General features: G+C 36.1%; 1 protein-coding gene across 34 annotated transcripts in view; it reads right to left on the reverse strand.

Annotated features, from left to right (window-relative positions):
• PTPRD (protein tyrosine phosphatase receptor type D) overlaps positions 1 to 25,368 on the reverse strand; it is a 2,237,777-nt gene that overhangs the window by 198,497 nt on the left and 2,013,912 nt on the right. For 23 of the 34 annotated variants that reach the window (XM_086685253.1, XM_086685255.1, XM_086685268.1 and 20 more), the window contains 4 exons: positions 7,793 to 7,981; positions 5,777 to 5,794; positions 4,068 to 4,178; positions 399 to 668 (listed from right to left, as the gene is read on the reverse strand). In XM_086685253.1, the coding sequence (XP_086541379.1) occupies positions 399 to 668; positions 4,068 to 4,178; positions 5,777 to 5,794; positions 7,793 to 7,981 (588 nt within the window). Of the gene's footprint in view, positions 1 to 398; positions 669 to 4,067; positions 4,181 to 5,776; positions 5,795 to 7,785; positions 7,982 to 25,368 lie in introns of all 34 variants that reach the window. The other 11 variants (XM_086685274.1, XM_086685285.1, XM_086685267.1 and 8 more) reach the window with 2 other exon arrangements.

Genomic DNA, 25,368 nt, shown 5'->3' on the forward strand with positions numbered 1-25,368 from the left:
AGTTGCTTAACCAACTAAGCCACCCAGGAGCCCCATCTATCATGTCACTTTTACCAGGATTCTGGATTAATATGAAACCTGTATGCATCAGTTCTATCAAAATGGTTGACTGCATTTAACATTCCTCATTCTGCCTGGCTAGTGCATGGGCCCAGCCTATTGTTAAATATTTTGATGACTATCATTACTTAGGCTGTCAATCCTTTTAATGGAGAATCTGCCTACCTAGCTAGACATGTGTATCCTATATGGTACCATAGATATGATTAGACTTTGGCATCTGAAATACTGAATGATGAATTGATTCCTTTTAGAATTCCAAGGATAGACTTTGTGAAGACATTAGTCAGGTGAGTTGAGTATACCCAGACCCTCAAAGCAAGAACCACTGAGCATACCTTTGACAGTGATCTGTGCTATTGCTTCAATGACACCTAGTGTTGACATGGCAACACAGGTGTAGTTTGCTGACTGTCTTACATCATTCAGTTCCAGTACATTTCTTCCTATTGGCATATCATCTTCAGGTGTCAGATCTTCTGCCCCCAACATCCACTTCACATAAGGCATTGGTGACCCCACGGCCACACAGGTGATATTAACACTTCCACCTGGCATGATTTCATGATTAGTAGGTGGGATAGAGAATCTTGGTGGGACACGGCGAACTGGAACAAAACACAGGGAAGATGATAAAACATACAAGGCAAGGTAAAGTGGCTTGTTAAACATATGACATGCACTGTACAAACACAATTAAACAATTGAAACATATTGTGGATTTTCCAAAAACAAAATAAATAAAAACTGTGGATAATACAAACCATACAAGTATGGTATGTGTATACACAGAAAAAAAATTATTTAGTGTAGTCATTGATATCTTAGACACATTCATACAAAAGTTGATTCAGACCTACAAAGGGCCCCACAAAAAAAAAAAAAACTATCTACAAACTAACAATACACAAACATCATGCATAAGATAAACACAAAAACATATACATGCATGCATACAGCAAAGATTCTGTGCATGCATGTATATGCAGAAAAGGGGGCAGGAAGGTCACAAGCAGGTTTAAGTTGAATATCAAAACCAACTTCAGTGCTGTGCACTTCCAGTTGATGTGAATGTATGTGTGGGACCACACTGTCACATCCCAGCCCTGGAAAACATTGTCTAGAGTACATGGAAAGTGCAACTTATTTGCTTTTAGACTCAGAGTAGATGCAGCCTCAAGACCTCACACTAACACTGGAACAGACACAGAAATATATACATATATTAATTTACACTCACAGAAGAAGAAACAAAGCCAATGCCAGTAGAGATACTGGATTGGATCATGCAAGGCATGCACAAAATGAAGTCTCAAGGCCTGTGCTTAGAACAATGGGAGAATGGCTAAAATCCAAGACAACAATGACAACAGAAGAAATAACAGGGTAACAGCACTAAACATAAAGGGAGGAGCTAGAGGACAGTGATGGAAACAGGGACTTAAGGGATCATAGGTTTCGAAGTAGGAAGATATTATATTAAGCTGGGCTGTCAAAGTAAGGACTGCAAATTCAGGAAGGGAGCTGGGTATTTCACATTCAAGATTTCATTCAGAACATTTCTAAGATAAAACAACACAGATAATGGTAACAAAATCTGGTAAGAGGCTTTTTATGCCTACATTCAAATTGAAGGACACTGGGTCTAAAACATACAATGAAACGTGACATTAAAAGAATAGGTCATATTAAAGCAACGCAACACAGAAAAAAAAAAACAAACAAGCAATTACAGTTCAGTGTTCCTGCTTCAGATAATCTGAATGTTTATGTCTGCTTAAGTACATGTGTCTCAGACATGGTACAGGGAGAGAGTAAGGGACAAATAGGCCTCATCTTGGGCTCTTTTTGGCAAAACATTCCACCAAGAGTATTTTAGATCCAGAGGTAATCATTAGGAGCATACCTCAAACATGGATAATAGAGTGATTTGTAAAATTATATGTAAGTTCATAAATAAACAACCCCATAACCCAAGAAGATGATAAGTAAATAAGTCTGTCTGTAACCATTTTGGCTATAGTTAAGGTTGAGATAAATGTCCGTTGACTCGAGAGGGCTCGCTGTGATGGCCTCATGGGTGAATGATAGGCAGAGGAGAAGGGAGAGCTAAGCATGCCTCCTGCAGCCAGTTCACAGGTTACACAAAACAAGCAGGAGCCAGTATAGACTCTAAGGTGTCAAAGAACATATCAAGAAAAATAGAGGAGAGTTTAGTCTTCATGCTTGGTATTAGGAGAACAACTACAAAAGTCATTCTATGGGTGGCAGGCATCCTTATAAGACAAAAATAAAGGTGGGGCAGGAGACGGGAAGAGTGGAGCAGGAAGAAAAGCAGGAACACTGACCCCAAGTTCATGGGACCTGAGGGAGTTAAGTGTTACCAGTTACCATGCACCCAGGTACATTCTTTCCCATCATGCACCACAGTGAGATACCACCAGCAAGCACCGGAAGCCATGGCCAGGGCATTCTCTGCTAAAACATACCGTTAACCAAAAGAAGACCACAATGCAGCTACATTCATTTCATTTGTATTCTTTGTTATTGGTTTAATTAAGAGTTTTGTAAGGTGGGTAAAAAGTAAAAAACACACCAACCTTCTCGCAGCTCTGAGGGATGTAGGGGGTTTGATGCAGAACACAATGAAATGAGGAAAGGAGAAAAACAAGGGAAACACAGAGAGAGTAAAAAGGCCATATCAAGGCTTTCAACTGCTACTTGAACATCTTTATTTGCTCTAGTTAATCCTTCCTATCTCAGCTGAAAATGTTAGCAACACTTCATGGACTAATACGGTATTAGAAACAATAGCTAGCATCATTTTGAAATTTTTCCATTGAAGAAGGTACACATGCCTCATGCAACAAAGGAGGTCACTGTTGTAAGAAAAAGGATCAAGGGGCTTTCAAAGAATTTGGAGAAGAAATGGTTTTCTTCATATTCTCCCACCCCGGACTCCAGAGGAAGATAGGAGAGCAAAACATCCCCACAGAAACAAGATTATCTCAAACAAAAATTTCAAAATCAAGCTAGATATTTTCCTAAGGAAATCCATCCTATTGTAACTTAAAGCCCTCACAGTCTTTAATCTATTCCCACCCCCACCCACACCTTTTGTGCTTGTTCACAGACACTTAGACCAGGAAGAAGAGCATTTCCATTGGGCAAGAAGCTATAGGAACCAGGAACTTTTAAAAACTCTGGGGAAGAAGAAGTACTCCTTTCTAGTTGGCATGAAAGGCACAGCCATTCATAAGCTCAAACTGTAATCATTTGTATTAGTTTATGAAAAAACATGGATGTATCCTCATAATTCATTCTTGTCCCAAGGACAACTAATATTATTTTTAAAAAAAGTACAATCAGGGTTCGATGGCAATCAAAATATTAAACTTTTTGGAATGTTAATAAGTTTTTTAAATATGTGTAAATATATGTGTAGACATATGGACACACATAATACCATGTATTTAGAAATATAAAAGCAGAGAAAGAAAGAAAACATAATTGTGCTATTTGCAGGTAGCACCTTTATTTCATTTTTTGTTTGTTTGTTTTGTTTAGCAGCTTTATCCTTACGGGCTCCGCAGCAGAGGTCTTGAAGACATAAACACCTTTATGCTTGGAGTTGCACAGAAAACTGATTAGTAGCACACCAAGCAATTATTTCAGGGTTTGATAAAGGAAACAGAAGAGAAAAGCAACAGAAAGGAAAAGAAGAAAACTTCAAACAAATGCCAAGCACAGTTCAATCAATGCAGTAAAAATGCAAATATACTTACAAACTTCATGCCTCAGGATAGACTGTACTCAAAAGTTGTCAAAATTTTTTTTTTAACAATAGGGTCAAGACTTTTAATTCTCTGTTGACTAAAATGCTTCAGCCACTACGATTATTAGAGTATCAGTTTGGTACCTACTGACATAACAACACAGATCTTGTGGGTCTCTCAACTCCCCCTGAGCCTTAGTGAAGAAGCGATGCCAGGTTATGTCATTCCTACCTCTGACATATAAATTGGCAGGGGCAGAATAGCGAGTGCCCGCGCTGTTGGTGGCAACACACTCATATTTTCCTTGGTCAGATTCTTCGCTCTGTTCGATCTGAAGGGCGCCTGTATGGATATAAAATATAGTGCCAAAGAGATGGTCAGAGAAGGCTTTCTCAGCGCAGAAAGCTAAACCTCTTAACAATATGAAAAGCCCCGCAAAGCGAAGGTCCGCTCAACGTCGATTCAATCTCTCGCTAAGGTGCACAGACAGAAAATGATGCGATGAGAAAAACATATAGAGATTATTTCTTTTTTACATCATCAATGCTAGCATAAGAAAACAATTATCTCTTTTCCCAAGCAAGACTTCTAGTCATAATTAATACTCTCATTTCCTAGACTAATAAAATGAAGATGGGTGAGGCTGCTTCAAGGAAGTATGGCTTTTAAATCAAACAAAAGATTAATTTTTGGTGTGGTTTTGTTTTGTTCCATTTGGGTACCAAAAGTGGCGCAAAAGATAGGTATGCTCAAAAAATACCAGGCCGGGTTTTCAAGAAAGTCTTCTGCTGAAGAAAGGCAAAAATACGCAGCGAGTACAAAAAGGCTGCACAAAGCAAAAAATTAAAATTAGTCATTATATATCATGAAAATATTACTTAAAGAAACAAAACTCCCTTAAGACATGCAGATTTTTAAGAAAAGAAAGACAGTTTGCCACGACTTACAATCATTTATTACATTTGCTGAAAAACAAAGAGCAGTTGAATTAGAAGGTTTTAAAAAAGTTAAAAAGCACGGCCTACGCCAGCAAGGAAGAACCAACCAGCCACTGCTTGAGGACCTCGAGACGGATCCCCTAAGACACCCATCAAAATCCACCAGTGGGATTAGCAGTGTGGTGTCACAAAACCCCAAGAAAAATCCAAAACAAGAATTCTAAAAGAAATGCACACTGAGTCAAAGTATGACAAACCAGCAATATCACATACCACCAAGAATACGGAGCACCTTTTGTTTCCATAGCCTGAAGGACAGAAGACCCAAAAATCCAGAAGTGAGTAATCCAAGAAAAAAAGAAGTGGGGGGAAAAAAGCATTGCTGTCAGGTTGTAGGCGAGTGGGATCAGGTGGAAAGGGGAGTCATTCTTTGACTTTTAAGACAGTAAGAGAAAAAAGAATTGAAGAACAAAAGCAAAAACCTTTTGAAAGATAAAGACAAAAAGCAGATGTTCCAGGCTGTCTTCTGCATGTCTGCCACTGTTCTCCAGACCATCTTGGCTTTGGTCCAGAACAAGAACAGCTAAGGAAGAAAAAAATGATCTTTTTTTTCTCCGGTTGGACAAAAAAAAAGGAAAAAGAAGAAAAAAAAAAAGAAAAAAAGGAAAAAGGAAGAAGAAGAAAAGGAAAAAAAGAGGGACAGATGGTACGCTGTGACTGGTCTGTGGTCTAAAGACCTGGATATGCTTTCTTTGAAGCATATCACAACTTAAATAATCATCTCCATAAATAAAGAAACGAACAAAACAAAGAGAAAAGAAAAAGAAAAGGAAAACTCACAATATGAGAATCACTGATCATAACCAAACAGTACAAAGGGGAAAAATAAAGTTGATGGACATATTATTGGAATGAGTTTGAAAACAAGACAAAGATGGGAGTGATGACAGGACAGAAAGAATGAGCAAGATCATTCTGTGAACGTTAGTTCAGCACTCTTACCTCTTATTGGTGTACCACCTGGGTGGATAATATGAATGCAAATAAGATTAGAAAGAAGAAGCATTAGTACGAGAAGGAGGAGGCTAGGGCTGGGGAGAAGAATTAAATTAGATTTACAGAATTAAATAAGGTCTTAAAAGAAACTTGAATTACTATACTGGTAAAACAGGAATATATTAGATAGTATTATTAGATTATAAAAGCAAGTTGCATTATACCACAGAGGGCAAAGACCACAATAGGCAGCATTGCTTTTCTCAGAGAAACAACTGAGTTCATAGGTCTGGGGTCATATAGGTTTAGAATTATATCTTATATGCCTCATATTCTTAAAAAAAAAAAAAACCAAAAAACTAAACGATACTTTTTAAAGACATAGTTTAGGAAAAATCCTGGCTAATCTGTTTAAGTATATATATAGGTACGCATATATATATACTGTTATAGGAAATACTAATGACTAACTGGAAACAAACACTGTTGATTGAATATCTTATGCTACTCACTATGCTACATTTGTGTGATATAACTTGTGTATTATTTTATTTTTGTACACAGTGTTCTTACAATAACGGATCTGTGGATGTGTGCGTGTGCGCGCCACTACCGAGATCTGGTGTCTACACTGACAGTTAGTAAAATGCATGCCATGCATTTTATTAATAATAAAATAATAATAATAATAATAATAATAATAATATTCTGGATATGGAAATTAGTGAGGGTGAAGTGCGCTTCAGAACTAAGCACTTACCAATAGATTCTGGAGATTTAAATACGGAGAGAAGAAAGACAGCATAAAAATATTATTATATTCCTTATAATTTGGTACAAATTTTTCAGAGTTAAAGCTTTATATACTAAATCATCTATGTTACATGTGAATAATTAATTCTTTATTTACAATAACAGAATGCTAATCTACACAATTCTGCTGAACAACAAGCAAAAAAGGCAGTTAACAAGACGCTTTAACATCACAGGACAGGTCAAAAGCTGAGAATTCTGGGAAGACAGGCAGTTAAACAACTTAGAATTCTATATCAATATAACTCCCAACGTCAAAGTAAACAGCTTATTACTACATGTCCCGGTGAAATTGCCTAGGGACAGGCTCTAAAACTTAAGAAATTTAGAATTATCTCTATCTTTAATCTAAAGAGAGCAAAGGGATGAACTTGGGATAGGGGTGGGAGAGGGAGAAAAGGGCAGCCAGGGGAAAGAGGAGGAAGCAGCAAAAGCTGGAGTCTACACCAAAAGCAGACTTCTGTAGATCCAGTCACTGGAGGGTTCAAAACTCTTTAGTGTGGGCGCACACTACTGTGGCTTATGTGTAGAAAATGCTCACTCACAAGAATATAATAATAATATTAATAAAAATCCCCTCCTTGCATTGGTATTTGGTAAAGGACTTTCGAAAAAATACATCTGGTTACTCATGGGATAACATTTCTGTCATTTATGTATTAGTGAAAAGAAAGCAGATGTGACCAAACTTAACTAAACTTTGGTACTTTGATGAGTTCAAATGCATAAGAGACAGAGAAAACACACTTTAATAAAATTGAATCATTTTGGTGTTTAATATGAATATTTTGGTTTTTAATGGATACAACCATTGGAGCTCCTTGCAAGTTCTGAATGAAGTCCAATGTTGAAATAAATTTGTTTCAAAAGAAAACAGAGAGAGAAGAAAGAAAGAGGAGAAAATGGAACCATCAAATACTGCAGAAAAGCAGTAAATTAAAAAAAAATCATCAAAAATACAGTCACAGCAGTGAGCAATGTGGATTAAACAGAAGCTGCAAAACACACAGAGAGAAAGACAGACTCTGAAACAGGCTATGACATCACAAACATGGACAACACATTAAATAACAGAGAAAGAGAAGAGGGAGAAAAATCAATACCTAAAAATTAAAATCAAATCAAATCAAATTAAAATAAAAATAAAGAGAGAGAAAGCTAAAAAAAAAAATTCTCTAAGAGTTAGTGGAAACAGTAACAAGACCCTACCTGATCGTAATTGCTTAATACGGCCATTGTTGTTGCTTGTGTCGACGGGCAGGAAATCTTTAAACCAAGTTATTTCTGGATCCGGATTCCCACTGGCTGCACAAAGCATGGTGGCAGTGCGTGTACGCTCAACCACCTTCAACTGTGGGCCCATGTCAATGGTAGGGAAGCCCCTAGGAATTTGATCCTCTGCAAGACAAAAGGTGATACAAACATGTCAATAAATCAGATGCCCAAAATTCAAGAGCTATTGTCCATTAATCTTTCCCCTTGCCTTATTTGGCATTTGTTGAGAAGCTAACACAAACCAGGCAGCATTGCATTATTAGATTAGGATACAGTCACAATGTTGTTCCTGGCCAGGAGAATGCACAGTCTATGTAAGAGACCAATATTCTAACAAAGAGCTCAGATACATGTGATAAAGAACATGATGAAAAACCACATCTATTTCTAGGATCGTGGGGGAAGAAGAAATTATAGAATGTGTGCTGGAGGAGGTCAGTGAGGTCAGCTTCAAATGAGACTCTGAAATGGGCATTAAGAACAAGTGGAATTGGCCAGAAAGATGGGAACATCACAAGGATAAGCACTTAGGGAACTTTCTGTTGAGGGAAAACAATGGGGTCCAGTAGAGCTCTTTTGGAGAGCATCTGGGGAATAAACAGATTAGCTGGATTAAGTTACCTCATTTCTAATCTGCTGTTTTTCTTGTGATTTTTAAGTAAAACTCTGTATTTTTTCATAAGGGTCAACTTCAACCTGAATGAATTTCTTTTTCTTTTTTTTCTCTCTCTCTCTTTTTTTTTTTTTTTTTTGAATGAATTTCTTTGTAGGGAGTTTCCATTAATCTGAAAATTGTCTGAAAAAGACTCCCTTACAAAAGAAGAAAAGAAACTCAGAAAAAGCAACACAAAAGTATATATTCCTCAGAGTAAGAAAATATTTTCCTCCATTCCAAAGGCCTATACCATTTTCAGTAATTAAGAGTTCAAATTCCTAAATTTTGAATCCTCAACTCATCCAAAGTTCACTTCTCCCTATCCTATATCAAAATTGTCCCAGATCTTGGATCTTGAGAAGTTAAATTCCTCTTAAATCCCCCAAGCATGATGATCCACATTAATAATTTACATTACCAGTTCTTCCAGCCAGCATTAGAAAGGTATATTCTATCTTGAAGAAATTTTTAATTTGAAGGAATTTTAGTTATATATGTGATTATTATCCAAATTAGAACTTAGCAGTTTGTTTGAAAACCGCTATAAAATAGTTTGAGTTCTCACTGGGTCTGGGATTAATTTAATCAACTGTCCCTCATGATCTTTGATTAATTTTCATGAGCCATCAATTCCAAAATTACTCAAAAGCACAAACACCAGTGAGAAAAAAAGTTAGAAATCATCAAATAGGGCATCTCACTTCTCCTAGGATTTCACCTGCAATTTATGGTATGATCCTATGAGTATTGCTGAAGTCTGCATTATAATTTCTAGGAAAAAGGCTCTATTTTGATGCTTCTGCTGTGTTGTCAGTCAAATATATGTGTCCTCTACAGCCTCCCCTCTATCATTACATGATAAATTCAGTCTCCTAAATTTAGCTAGCAAAATCCTTTTAAATCAGGCCCCATTTTTCTCAATCTCTCATGGATGATATCCCCCATAGCAAAGTTTCTTCTGTTCACACTGTAACTCTTACCATTTTCTAGACAAATCATGTACAATAAGTACTCTGGGTCTCTGGAAAGCCATGCAGCCAAAATCACCTTCTTTATAATAAAAACCCTCTCAAATACATGTAACATTTTCCTCCTCAGAGCTATTGTAGCAGTGAATAACTAAAATCCATTTTCTTGTATTTATTATTATGAGTTTATCTCCCTACACTGTGAGTTCCTCCAGATCTCATTTATATCAAAATCCCTTGTCATCAAACTAGTCTGTATTATCAGACTTTTCAGAGAACCTCCAATGATTCCCAAGCCTAAATAAGAATATAACCTAGTGGTTAAAAAAAGAAAAGAAAAGAAAAGGAAAGGGAAAAGAAAAGAAAAGAAAAGAAGAAAAGAAAAGAAAAGAAAAGAAAAGAAAAGAAAAGAAAAGAAAGAAAAGAAAAGAAAAGAAAAGAAAGAAAAGAAAAGAAAGAAATATGTTTTTCTACTATATATAGTAGGAAACTACTTCTGGTAAAGACTTGATCAGAGAAATAGTTCAGGACTACAGAGAGAGATTTTGAATGTGATTAGTGAACAAATGTCAAACTATTATCAAAGAATAAAGCACCCAATAAGGGGAAGGTTTCTCTCAACAAGTCCAGATTGTTATAAGAGAAACTGGGGAGGCAAACAGAACAGGCAGGTATGGACCCTAGCTCTTCTGCAGGAAGATTATGAAAGACCAATAGACGTTGCTAAGGCAAGTTGGGCTTGACATCTAAATTCACTAGAGAATATTTACCTGTCCCACCAGCTAGTTACAGCTGGAGACAAAAAAAGTTATAAAAACAATTCACTACGATGAGTTAACATTTTACTTAGGTTGAAAGATTCTTTCGAGGAAGCAGGAATACATCCTGTTTATGTGAATGCTCACACATCATCAGCCAAGCAGAAGGCCTTTAGAGGACAAAAGCCAGAAACAATAGTTAAGGATGAAATTTCAAGATGGTTTTTCGGAGCTCCAAGGGAAAGTTAAAAATTACAAATGGAATAGAGCATTTTGCAAATTAGGCTAATTTTGATAATGTACTCCAAATGAATTTCATCAGTCTGTTCTTTGTGACTTTAAGTTTCGTCAATATGATATATTTCTACCTATAGCATTGTTCTAATATTACTTGAAAAAAAAGCAGATAGATCAATAGCCATTGTATTACACACATCATATTAAACATCTCGCTTGGTGTCTAGTGACCCAAAATGCTTCAAAGCATTTTACCTGGAGTGCTCCAAAGTCAACTACACTGGCTTAGTTACCTAGAAATGAGTTTCTTAAAAAGCTCTTAGATTTTGTTATCTTTTCCATATTTAACACTACGAACTTAGGTTCATAAAAACTCACCTTGAGATTCCTGAGCTGTTTCTCTATTTCTCAGGGCATTGTATCTACCCCCAGGCATTTAAATACTAGTTACATTAGCATGCATTAACAGTGACCCACTAGCCATTACTTTTCTTCTACACGTTCATCTCTGAAGAACCACACCACTATTCAGTATCAAGTGGCAAGTGTCAAAGACTTAAGATTGTTGAGCCACTTACTGAAGGCTCTTACTAAAGAAATCTAGAATTAATAACCATTTATAAGAAATGAAATCCTCACCTTAGGGAGAGCTGACAAAATTGACTTGTGCCCTATCAAAAGCAGTCTAATACATTTGCATGACCTTTCTTTTCCTTCTTGGCTCATAAAGAACACTCCAGAGCCCCCTTTTCATATACACAAGTGCACAACAAAGATAATCTTTCTTGCATACTAATCGGACAGAGGATGTAAAGAGTGCTCCTTTCCTATTTTTAATAAGGGTAATTAAATTCTATCCATCCCCCACCTTTGCACAGAATCTCTTTTGAATGTACTTTCTTCATTAATTTTTCATGAGAAACATCACAATGTAACAGATTCAAATAGCCAGAGCTCTTATATGTTGACAGTTGTGGCTTGTTTCCAATTTGACTGTCAGGTATTTGGCAATAAAACTCAGTATTCAACATAAAACGAACTGTAGAAATAATGAAATTTCTAATTGGAATGCTTATCTCAGTGGGTGTAGTTTAGAAGATGTTAATTGCTTTCTTTTTACCTTCTACATTTATTAGTGATTTATATAAAATTGCTTTGGCCATTTGATAACATCAACTTTGACAGCTCATCAAATGTGTAGTACCAGGAACTTGGGGGAAAATCAATATCTTTTATATCTTAACCACATAAACTTTTACAGAAAAAAAGAAGCAGCTATCAAAAATTAACAAATCGTCAATATGTTAGCAGCTTTAAACTTTTACATGAGGTGAAAAGAAAAACATTTTGTCCTATTCATTAATGTGTTCATTAAGCTTTAAAGTGCCTTACTTATCACTGTTCCATATTAATATTCAATCATGCAGAATTAGCTACTAATTCATCAACAATTTAAATCAGACTTGACCTTCACAAAGCCATTTGGTCTGTCATTTTGAGAGGCCATTAAAGGGCAGATTACTACATACTTGTGCTTAGTGAATCATAGAAGTTAGACATATTTTGTTTGGAATGGCAGCTATAATAGACCTGGAAATATAGCATATTCGTTGAGTCCGTTTGGTATCATAATGAAATATGCGGATATGAAACTTACAGTTCCATTAAGGAAAGGGAAACATGAACATCAGCGCTGTTTAGAGTTAACTTCCCATTTCTCCAGAACTTGTGTTAATAACCCCTGACATACCCAGGACTTGAAAGGAATGTATAGGGAAATAGTCTGACATGGTTTTGTAAGGAGTCATGCTTTAGGTATCTGTGAACGATCAGATACAAGCTTTTGCATAATTTGCTCAGTTAAACTACTTTCGTTGTTCATCCATAAATAATTTTAATGATTTTTTTAGTTGTGCTCTAATTCCACAAACACTGAACCTCTTGTATTTGTTAGGAAACCACACAATTAAATTGCCTGCTAAAGCCATAGCCTCCATCCAAGGTGGCCAAAGCAGTTCTTCTTGCCTATTCTTGCTGGGACATGAATGAATGCAAACATACAGGTGTTCTGACTCTGCTCCCAATTGATTAAAGAAGTTTTCAGTGAAAGACTATTTTGCCGCGGTGCTACATTTCCAATTTATCACATCAATTACATCAACAATATGCCTTTACAAAAGCAGTATTAAGAGATTTGGCAAGTACACTCAATCATTTAAATATTATGGATGATGTAGAAGTTTTGATGAGAAAGGTAGTGTAATAAAGCAAAATCAGAAACTTTAGTAAGAGATAAGTAGATTATTTTTTTTTTCTTAGAGAACTCAACCTCCTGAATCACTTTTCTGAGTACCAAACAATTCGTAGTGGTTCCTTTTATTTTTTTTTTCAACGTTTATTTATTTTTGGGACAGAGAGAGACAGAGCATGAACGGGGGAGGGGCAGAGAGAGAGGGAGACACAGAATCGGAAACAGGCTCCAGGCTCCGAGCCATCAGCCCAGAGCCTGACGCGGGGCTCGAACTCACGGACCGCGAGATCGTGACCTGGCTGAAGTCGGAGGCTTAACCGACTGCGCCACCCAGGCGCCCCCGTAGGGGCTCCTTTTAAAAAATCTCTCAACTGGTGTTATCAATCAATCCCTTAATAAGTCAATGAGTAAGCTTGAACTCATACGCTCATGGAGGGCAGGGCTTTGTGATATTTCCTTTGTAACCAAGACAGTGTACAAGATATATTTGCAAATACATACGTTTAGGGAATCTCGACAAACATCTCAGCACTCACTCATGTGGCATCTCTGAATTCCTATCGGGTTTATTTCATATCATTCATTTAAACAGTAAATCATTCTTTGTTTTGTGGCTATATGCTTGGCCTCCGCAATTTGGTTCTACATCTAAGAGACATACAACTTTCTTATAACTTCTATTTTTTACGGTGTCTTAAGTAGTATGAGGCTTCCAGACTCACAAAAATAGTCTTTAAGGGCTATTTTTATAGTCATAAATTTTATTTCATTAGCAAACAATCTTCGTTGGTTAAGATGCACAAGTCATGCTTGGTTCCTTTTATAATTTGGTGCAGTTACTGCACTGGGAACACACATTTCAGTTCCTGCTATCTAATTCTATAGAAAGGCTCTCTTCATACACTACTTGTAAGTTCCTACAAGTCAAAATGCCAATCACATAACAAAAAAAAAATACATGTAAACACAATGAAACTCAAAAGAACCCACAGAATATGGTACCAAAACTCTGTTATGTCATCTTTAGAAAAATGAAATTATTGATGTTCAAGCAAATGGTAAAACCCAAGTGAATCACTCAGTTGTATGTTGGGGCAATCACTCAGGTCATGGTTCACTCACAAGAGCAAAGATTTCTCAATGGCTATGTATCTTAAATTTTAAGTGTGCTCACAGTGTAATCTTCTACAAGCTCTAAAGTTTTGTTTTTGTTTTGAAGTATGAAGGGATTAAGGAAAGATTTCATTAACAAAGGAAAGGCCAAATGTTAGATGGATCATATTTGGAATATTTTCTTAGTGGTAGACCCTTTAAATATATTGCAAGTCATCTCCACCTGTTAAAGAAACAGTACTAATCTGTGCCACACAAAGTATGTTTTTATACTTAGGAAAAAGTGAAAATTCTCTTGAAAAGTTGAAATATGGTGGTGGTCAGGTGGTCACATAACAAAATATTTTCCTATTTATGAAAACTGCATTAAATTAAAAGAAAAAAGAGCTTTTGAACTATCAGTTTGAAGAATCTACTGAGCAGGCAATAGATGGTATAATTCATTCTATAGATATTTATTAAATGCCTCTGTTGTGGCAATTGTGGGCCAGGCACTGGGTATGAAGTAATCTAGAGAACCTTTATATTGTTGTGATTTAATTAAATCTGCAGAATAATTAGGTTCTTTGGGAGTGAGAATAGTACCCAGCTCATAGATGGGAGGACTGAATGAGATAATGCAATAAATGTGGCTAGCACTGCCTGGCACTGGTGTCTGGCATTTTGTAAAATATTAGCATATCTACACTTACTCAATCCCAAGATCCTATGATAGATTTACAGAACAGAGGCATGTGACTCCAAGTCTTGATATAACAAAAGCTGCAGCAATAAATTGTAAATGGGGAATATTCTATGCAAATCATAACAAAAAAACCCACAAGGATTATCTAAACACACAAGTGACTATTTATTTTTTATGTTTATTTTATTTTTGAGAGAGAGAGACAGAGTGAGAGCGGGGCAGGGGCAGAGAGAGAGGAAGACACAGAATCCAAAGAAGGCTCCAGGCTCTGAGTTGTCAGCACTGACCCCAACGCAGGGCTCAAACCCACAAACCACAAGATCATGACCTGCACCCAAGGCAGAGGCTTAACCGACTGAGCCACAGAGGCACCCTGACATGCAAGTGAATTTAGAAAGCAATATCTGCAATCAAGTAACTTTTTCAAAGCTCATAAAAGCCCTCATTTCTCCCTTTGAACAAGGCTTTACGTTCTTTGATTAATCAACAGCAGAAATAAAACAAATCTATATTGTCATATGATGTTCCCCAAAATGAACTAAAACAATAGCTCTAAATATTTGAGACAGAAAAGCTTTGCTGTGAATGACAGAAAACACTGAAACCATCCGAGCCTTATTAAGGTTCCCTGAGATAGGCAAAGGTGGTATCATAATTACAATCTTCTGTAGACACAAAACAAAGACTCAGCAAAATTACTTGTTCCAGATCACACATAGAGCAAAAATAAAAGAAAAACTTTTAACTCTAGATTTGGTATATTTGTACTTCAGCATGCTTCCTCTATGCCAATAGGTGTTCATTGAATATTCATCAAAAACAGTGATAGAACTCTTTATCAAAGTCAACCTATAATGGAAGGCACAACAAAAATGATTTGAGTAGTTGCTTATTTTTAATTTTTTTTTCAAGCAGAAAGGACTAAAGTTCCATGGAATGTAATGATAATTTTAAAAACAGTTCTGCATTTAAAAAATCTTTTGATATATATTAATTGGCTTCTCATTGGTTTAGCATTGCTTCCAGATAGAGACAAATATTTGCCATGTATGCTAGCCAATCAAATGTGCAGGAGAAATGGAAGAGTGTGAAAAGGATGATAAATATCAAATAATTTTCTCTAGAGAGCTCAAATTCAGCACTGTGCCCATGTCGTTAACCCTTCTGTAATTTCTATTTAATTATCTAAGAAGGGTTATAAATGTTAGAACTTTGGTTCCGAGCAGATGCTAAAAGACAGGACACTAGACATCAGTAGACCCAACATATCAAGTCTATGACCTTAGGCCACACAGCGGTCTCCCTGTAAGATGGGAGCCAATAATGACCACCCCAAATATCTTTGTCTGGGAGAGGAGACAGATCAGGGTTACTGGTTAGAGTATTTGAAAACTCTAATGAGTTTTCAAGTCATTATCTTTCAGAATAAACCATGGTATCAGGCTACAAACAAGAACCATTTCTTTCCAGAATACAGTCCCTGAAAACGGAGAAAAAACATTTATTATTCTTTTCTTAAAGAAAATAGTGTAAATAAAGCTTTTATTTTCACCATTCCAGATGCAGCAGGGTATAATTTGTACTGTTTTGACATCATGACTGTATTATTCAAAATCAATCTTCCTGCAAGTGTATTGAATAAGGGACTGAAAACAGAAAACTCCAAAGAAAAGAAGTAAAAGCTAAATCAACGTTTTCCAGCAAAGTTGGACTCCTGGGCCATTATCAAAATGATATTCATATGAATGAAATTGAAAAAAATTATATAAATAAAGTAGTTTCTAATTATAAGTTAAAGGCTACTCTAAGAAAGAAGTTATCTAAAGTAGGACAAAACTGCCAGTTAATAAATGATAACCAAATGGAATATTTAATAAATATAAGATCTGGCCTCCAAAAGTAATTATGAACAAGATATGATGAATATTTAGTCCAAGATCCTCTTTGCAAGTTATTATGTACAGATGGTATGCTTGTCTTAATAAAGCTATTAAATCAATCAGAGAAGCTTTTATTTCAGAGTGGATTTAGGTAACTCTTAAGGGCACTTATGGGGCACTAGAATCTCCAAAGATTTCTCATAGAATGATGCCATGAAAGAATAGAAAATTGGACACTGATCAGCGGACAGGAGCTTTATTAGCAGCTACTAAATATTCAGCATACTAACCAACTATCCACAGAGCATCTCAGAGCAAAGCTCCATTTTCTGAAATATTCTTCACATGTTGAGGATGTTGTAAGGCATTCTTGGCAGAGATAAAGCAAACTTATTTAGAAGTAATGTATGCAATTATCCTACAAATCACAAAGCAATAGTCTACATAGCAGAACACAAACCCAGTTGGTTTATATTATTTGTATAAATGTGGTAGCTGCAATGTCACGTGGCTTTAAGTTATTAGTTATTTGTGTTTGGGTTTAGCAAATGATCACACTTTTTGTGATCCAAAATTAGAGGCATTCATGGGGATATAGAAGTATCCTCTCCTACTTAATTCTTGGATGTTTAAACAAATATTTAGGAATCAGGATGATGCTTTTATTCCCTTCCCTGGAGTGCAAGTCTCATCAAAATAACAAAATCTAATGCCCATCTACTTTCACAAATCTCACTGCTTTCTATTATTTTTAATAATAAGCTGGTGTCATGATCAAAAGTTTTTGCCATAGTTTGAATGATAAAATAAATAACATTTTTACATAAATTTCTATATAAGTCATAATATCAGTTTTTTTAAGAAAAGAAAGGCAAAAATGCACAATGAAGCTGAAGTATAATATTTTAATTACTGTGTTTTTAGAAAGAGAGACACAAAGACAGAAATAATAAACATGGAAAGGGATCTGGGTTTGGCTCCTGCCTCCATTAATTGCCAGCTTTGTAAAAGTCAAAAATTCTAATGAGCTCAAATCAAACAATGCCCAAAAAAAGATTAACCCTGGCTGTTCCACTGTACTGTGGTGAATGTAACTGTAAATAAAAAATTTAAGCTATCAATTGTTGTATAAAAAGGAAAGCGAGAATAAGCTATGTGTGGACTGGCAGTGAAGGCATTGGTGTGAACTCATGTTTCTAAAAACATACACACCGATATAAAAATGAATACAATTGTAAATGAGTGTGCATGCACACATACATTCACTCCTTATGTACACTTACTAAACACATCTTCCCTGTCTGTGTGAGTCCAGAGAGGCGAGAAGCAGCAATACCTAATAGCGATGGCCACACACAGCATCCAGAGCTTGCATCGGATTCTCTGAATATGACTGTCTAGTAAAAGGAAGCAGAGCTCCTTGAAGAAATCACTGATTACATTCAGTACTGGGAGAAGAAAAAAGTACAAGCCATACTTAAAATATCTGTTATGTATGCAAGTGCTCGAAGAATGACAAAGACGTGTTGAAAAGGCAAAGATGCCAGCTTGATGGGGCTCTCACTAGACCAATGTGGGACAATTTGAACATCAAAGTACATATACAAATTATAATATATTGAATAAAATAAAAAGACATGAGTCCATACTGATATAAATGAACAAATAGAAAAGTTTCAGGAGGAATTACATATTTGCATACTCCCAAGGTAACCCCTCATTGGCATTTATTGAATAGAAAGAAGAGTAACTTTAAAATTGAGAAGACTCACAAAAATAACCTTAAGAGAATGAAGTTGACACAGATAATGAAACAGATAAAAATCATGTGTTGAGAAAAACATAATATCACTTCCATGATATTTGTTATAGATTAAATGTTTGTAATCCCTGCCCTGCCCCCCCCCCATTCATTTTTAATCCTAACGCCCAATGTGATGGTATTTGCAGGTGTGACTTTTGGGAAGTGATTAGCTCATGAGGATGGAACCCTTATGAATGGGATTAGTGGCCTCGTGAAAGAGATGCCAGTGAGAGCCCTTGCCACTTCCACCTGAGGACACATATTCAAAAGATGGCCCTCTGTGAACCAGAAAGTGGGCTCCAACAAGACACCAAACTGCCAGCAACTTGATCTTGGACTTCCCAGCCTCTAGAACTATGAGAAATAAATTTCTGATTATATGCCACCCAGTTTATGGCATTTGGTTATAGCAGCTTGAACTGAGTAAGACAGTATTATTGCCAAAGATTCATAATCTAAATATGATCAAAGCAAGCATCAGCAAACCCCAAATGAGAACATTTTATGAGATAACAAATTTGTTATCTTCAAAGCTATCAAGATCAGGAATGTCACAGGAAAACTTGAGTAACTCTTTCAGATTGATGATTAAGGGCAAAGTGTAATTCTGAACTGGAGTCTTTGACGACAATCAGAGCAATTTGCAGAGGACACGTGGTAACTCCCAGATGGGAGAACTGCCAAAATGTAATGTGAAGGCTGCATGGGCATGCTGCATCAATATTTACCTCCTGGTTCTGATGGTTGCATTGTAGTCAAGTAGGAGAATGCCCTTGTTTGGAGACATACAGATATTTGAGGGTGATAAGGATGCTGTCATTAATTTAATCTCAAATATAGGAAAAGTTCTTTGTATTGTAATATCCAGTTTTTTTTTTTTTTTTTTTTTTACTAAGACTGGGATTGTTTCAAAATTCTAAAATTATAAAAGTAAATTATTATATTATCATAAATAAATGAAATTTTACAAATCTTTAAATTATCTCATTAACATCTCAGTTGTACTAGAGTTACTCCCAGGGCTTCTGAATAGCTGCATGTACTCAAACACTTTTGTCCCAACTCTGAAGAATCTTCCTAAATACACATTCATTTGAGGTCCTCTTGAACACGAAAACTAGGTAACTGACATTCCAGCTGTTACCAATTTTATACCAATGATGATAATACCAGAAAATCATTAGGACTGGAAATACATAAATTCCTATAAAATTAACACTTACAAAATTCAATTATCAATGCTGAACAGTGAACAAATTTGAGTGATAATTCCAGAGCAAGGCAAGTTCATGACAAGAAAATGCAGAGATATCAATACAGTAAAAAATTTGCCAGAATTTCTTTACAGAAGTAAAAATGTGAAGTGGATAGGCCTTTATTAATTTTCTCTGAAATCATCTGAGAAAGGTTAAGATAGAAGGTGAACTCTGCTTCCTTCTAACCAAAAGAGCATCCACTTAACATCCCGGTGTCTCAGAACTCCAAGTGTCGTTTCTCAAGCCAGACTTTTGAAATATTTTCAGAGAAATTTACCTCCCCTCAGCTCTTCACAGTTCTTCCCCTAGATCTACAACACAGTAAAAAACAAACAAACAACAACAACAACAAAAAAAACCAAAAAAACAAAAAAACAAAAAAAAACACTTGCCATTCTGGGGTCTTTAATCATTGAGAGAAGTGGGCAATAGCACCAAACACAGAAATAAAGTGATTCAGATATGTCTAAGTTTTTTGGAAGAGAACATTTCACTATTTTACTCCTCAGTAGCATTGCTCATAGTTTTAAAGGCAAACTGTGGAAGGTATTTGTTCTATTTGAAGGGAGAAGATAGATTGAGAAAACAGGTAAAGGCAGTTTTCTTCAGGGAATACCTTGGAAAATAAAAAGATCAAATCTTAAATCAAATATTATATATAAAATGTTTCACTGCAAAGAATGAAAACTACATGACCACACAAAGAAACCTTTAAAGGTAACCTATGTTTTAAGAATGTATTATATATCTATGGAGGATAATTTCCCCTATATGCAAATAATTTTCTGTTTATATGCCAAAAGTGAGCTTCAATTTAACACCAAAGAATTACCAAATGGGACTAGTTTATATTTGTCAGTTTATGAGACTTTTTCTTAAGTCTTTGGAATCACAAGTTACCGATGTATAGAAACTACCCAAATCAATTTATAAGTATAATTTTTTAAAATTTTTGAATATTTCTCCCTCTTTACATAAACTTACTAAGTAAAACAATACCACATTTAAATGTAAACATAGGATAGAAATTTATTCAGTACCTTTTGATATATTAATAATATTAATGTGCTACTTAACAGGAAGTCAGACATTTAGAAAATAACAGATAGAAGAAAAACTACCAACAATGACCAAAATCATCACCAAAAATTACATGAATAAAACCCATATCCTCTGCTGCCAGAAGAGGTACCAGTCCTCCATATATAAAATTCAAAGGCTCTTCTTCAGTACTAGGTTAAGCTCAGCAAATGACAAAAAGTGTTTTAGGCAACCCCGAGGGAATTACATGAAGAACTGTGGTCTTTTTTCTAAAAACATATAGAAGGTAAAGGAAAGTTTTAGTGATAGAGGTAAGTGTGTGGGCACTTAAGTGACTACGTACTTGTGTGTTAGGAGGGTAAGCTGCATATCCAATTTCCATATGAAAAATATCCTTTGAACTACAGTGTAAAAAATGCACTGGACAGGGAAAAAGAAGAAAGTATGTAGGAAGGCCAATTAGGTGAGATAAGGGCAAACTTATACCAAGTAAGTGGTGGGGGAGATGGGAAGTGAAGAGATTTGAGATTTTTTTTTTTCAGCTTTATTGACAATACCTAACTGATGCGTTTATTTGTTATGTAATGGGCAAATAAAATTGTAGGATATTTAAAGTGTACATTGTGATGACTTGATATGTGCAGATATTGTGATAGTTGAGAATAATTGGAAGGTCAATTTTACATGGCTCAGTGGTATTTTGAAGATGGGGAATCAGGGAGAATTATCAGGAATGCTTGTCTACAAACGTGACGGATTCAATAATATATTGCTAGGATGTCCTCCCGTTAGGGAATAAAGTCACCTATCCGAGGCACCTATGTAATAGATGATGTGTACCCCTGCAGGCTGGAGTCTGTCTTTTCCTCACCAGCATAGCTGCCCCAGAATGGAGCACAGCACCAAGCACAAATTATCTGCAAATGAATACTGATCCATATTTACTTTCAGGAACTGGCAGAGGGGGCTGGTAAATATACCCTTTGCTTCCTTTTGTGCTTTGTCTCAGAGTGAAGGCAGAACAGACTGGCTCTACCTATACCAAATGAGCTCAGTATTCTCACTGCGATGTGTCAGGTAATTCCTGGGCACCGGTCTAGAATGGTATGGAGATACCCACGGATTTGCATCAATTCTCCCCACCAACAGCTAATTCCTTCAATCTGAAGACAGCTGGGTATGTCAGGGTATTTTCTCTGTAGCCAGAGAAGAAATTCAGTAAATATCAAAGTATCACAGTGAGTGGCCTCCTGAATAAGAGAGAAAATAATCTGCGTTACACTCCTATGAAGACAAGCCATTTCGAATTTCCTTAAAGATAAGTCATGGCTGTTACATTTTAATATGCTACATGCCAATTAAATAGGTACAAGTTTCCAATGACAAGATACTCAGTAGCAATACAATAAACCTTTTCCTTAACATCCTGAAAACAACTCAGAGTTGTTCATTTGCATTTAGTTACAATAGAGTGACATATTGTTACAAATTTAGAAAACATACAATCTCTAATTCTTAACAAAGTGACAGCAACTTGACAAGTGAAAAAGTCATCTCAGCCTTGAATTCACTGGCATAGAAAGCCCACATATACCTCTGTTCTTCCCACAGCACAAGTGGATGGTTTTTATGTTTACGGCAAGATTAATGCTACTTCAATTGCTCAATGATGATGGCTATGAGACTGCTGAGTAAATAATCTGCATTCACTAAAGGAAGTAAGAACTTGTATTTCAGTCACTGATCCCTAAAATAACTAAAGCTATTTAAGTGTTTATTGTTATAAAGATAAAATAATATGTCATACAGCTTTGTAAAATATACATGACAGGTTTCATGGGCCAATTATAATCAAATGGGCACATTCTATAGTTTCTGAGGAATTAACTCAGAAAAACATAAAATATAATCAAGAATGTTTACCCAGTGGGAAAAAGACACTTCCAATTTAGTTTTTTCTAATGGCTATCATATCCCCCCAACCCCCAGCCCCCCACCACCATGACCATCTTCTCCTCCCCAGTGCTGATGAACTGGATATGAAGGCCCATAGACTTCCATTGACTGAAAAGCTATTGGGCACATCATATGAATTCAGTTGTTTGAATCATGACAGATCTGCTTCTTGGCTAATGCAGCTAAGTCACACAATAAAGCCAATCTCTCCAGCCTCATCCCCATTCTCCCCCTCGTTTCCCCCCTCCCTCCCTCCCTTCTTCCCTGGTAATTTTCAAGTGACTCTTAGGTATATGTCCTCCTCCTAAAGCCTAAGCTACTTTCCTAAAACATGGCAAGTAGGGTTCTAGGAAAACAAAACAAAACAAAATAAAACAAAACTTCCTAGGATGTCAGTTTTCCTGGTGTGTTTTAATATGATAGAGATTTTAATAATAATAATAATAATAATAATAATCATAATCATAATATAGAGATTTAGGAATATTCTAGCTATAATATAGTAGTTTTGAAATACTTATCTCCTCAGTTGTAAGTAAAAAAGTTGTAGAAGGTGTAAGGCTAAATTGGTTCACCCTTTCTCCTCTTTCATTCCTAGACATAATTTCTTTCTTCATATTTTGAATGCATTTCCTGGCAGGGAGGACAATATTTATCTTAATACTTATATTCCACCCCATGTCAAGGAGACTACTGTTTGTTCAGACACACAGTGACACATTTCTGATCATTTAACTTTTAGTTATTCTGTTCAACCCACGGTGGATTTCATCAGGGGTACCAGCTACTCCAGGACCCCACTACGGTAATGAGAAGAACTATTTCCTTTTGGGTTACTCATCAAAAGGTAGGTATTAAATAGAAAATGTCTCACTAAAATTATTTATAAATTATAGAACATGAGATAATTCTGAGAGGAACTAGACCACTCCGATAAAATATATAATACTAGATCCTAGAACAGAGTCAACTATAATAGATTTTATCACTGATTTTCAGAAAATAGCTATGCAGATCAACTAAAGTCAAAGCCATGCTTTTTGGTAGATGGTCTGAAGTGTTTAACTGTTTTCAATGATAGAATCTATAAAGACGTTACCTCATTCTGTTACCAAAGTTCATGTATTACAACTGATCAATCACAGTTAAATGTTCTCACTGTGTTTTCCAGAAGCCTTTTGTTTTAAATGTAATGAATGAGATGGATTCTTACTTTTAACCTCTTAATCGTTTTTCAGGTTCTCATTATTATATTCATACTTGATGGCATACATACTTAATTTCTTAACAATACTGTTTGAGAGGAAATCTGACCTATTTCATGCAAACTCAAGCTGAAATTATGGATGCTCACCTGGACCTCCTCCATGTAGAGGGTGCTGCCCTATCCAAGCACACAGATCTATGCTTTTTTTAAAAATTTTATTTCTTTAATGTTTATTTATTTTGTTTATTTTTTATTTTTTAATGTTTATTTAGTTTTGAGAGAGAGATGGTGTGAGCGGGGAAGGGAAAGAGAGAGGAGACACAGAACGTGAAGCAGGATCCAGGCTCTGTGAGCTGTCAACACAGAGCCCGATGTGGGACTCGAACCCACGAACTGTGAGATCATGACTTGAGCCCGAGTTGGACACCCAACCGACTGAGCCACCCAGGTGACCCAATGTTTATTTATTTTTGAGAGAAAGACAGAGCACAAGCAGGGGAGGGGCAGAGAGACAGGGAGACTCAGAACGGGAAGCAGGCTCCAGGCTCCGAGCTGTCAGCACAGAGCTTGATGCAGGGCTCAAATTCATGAACTGTGAGATCATGACTTGAGCCAAACTCAGAGGCTTAACGAACTGTGCCACTCAGGAGCCCCTATGGTCCTTAGTTTTCTTAAGGAAATGTGCAAACATGCCCTTAACACAGATCGTTGTCGAAATTTAAAACTCTCCTTAACCAAACACCCGGTTTTGCTTTAACCTATACTTACCAGGGATCTCAACTTCAAACTGATGGATAAAACCTATCACAACTTGGCTAGTGAAGCAGTAAGTATGGATAATTAGCTGAAATAATGCAAGCTCACCCATTCCTTCACATAACATAAACATGATCCTTTGATTAGCTAGAGGATCAGAGACTGGAATACCAAGACTATTTTCTGTTGTTTGCTAGTAAACAAGTTTTACTGGCTTGTCTTTAGGTATAATTCCCCAGGTTACACTGAGGAACCTGAAGAAGCAGTAGGTCCTATGAAGGTGGAGAGAGTTAAACATGTATAGATGCAGAGGACGTTCTTTACAACATGACAGTGTCTTTTTTCTGAAGAACTGTGGGAGAAATATTTTCCCCCTGGATTCAGTCTCAGGACTAGTTGTGATTTTTCTGAAGAACTGAATTATTTCTATTAGAGATACTGTGCATAGGGCTGTTCTTTATCACAACAGAGCTCTTCAGGGACTTAGAGCTAAACTATTGTTTACTTCCAGCACAGACACAGAAGCCCCCTAGTGTGGGCTGTGTGTTCCAAACGTACTGCTCCAAAACCACCGCATTTTATCTCATCACAGGGAACATTCTTCTGTAAGTTAAACTTATATCTCTTTGAAGCAAGGTTATAATAGATGGAAACAAACACTATAAATCCAATCTTTCAAAAAATATGACCAAAAAAGATGATGTCCAACATGTCAAGAGACATCCAAACAAGTGAGTCGATATTGTACACAACAGTCTATGAGAAATATTCAAGTTACCTGCAGTTACCATAAACCAAATCCAAACTCATCAAAGTGAGCTTATGAGAGTATGGCGTAAAACCTTTGACTTGATGAATACTAACTCAAAGAAAGAAATTAAGAAAGAAGAGATGTTAGGAAAGGATAAAGTGACTTTAGTATTTTATTTTTATTGAAGGTAAA

This window comes from Puma concolor, chromosome D4, assembly GCF_028749965.1.
Source record: "Puma concolor isolate L17-30 chromosome D4, mPumCon1.1.hap2, whole genome shotgun sequence".
In the NCBI taxonomy this organism is placed as follows: Eukaryota; Metazoa; Chordata; class Mammalia; order Carnivora; family Felidae; genus Puma; species Puma concolor.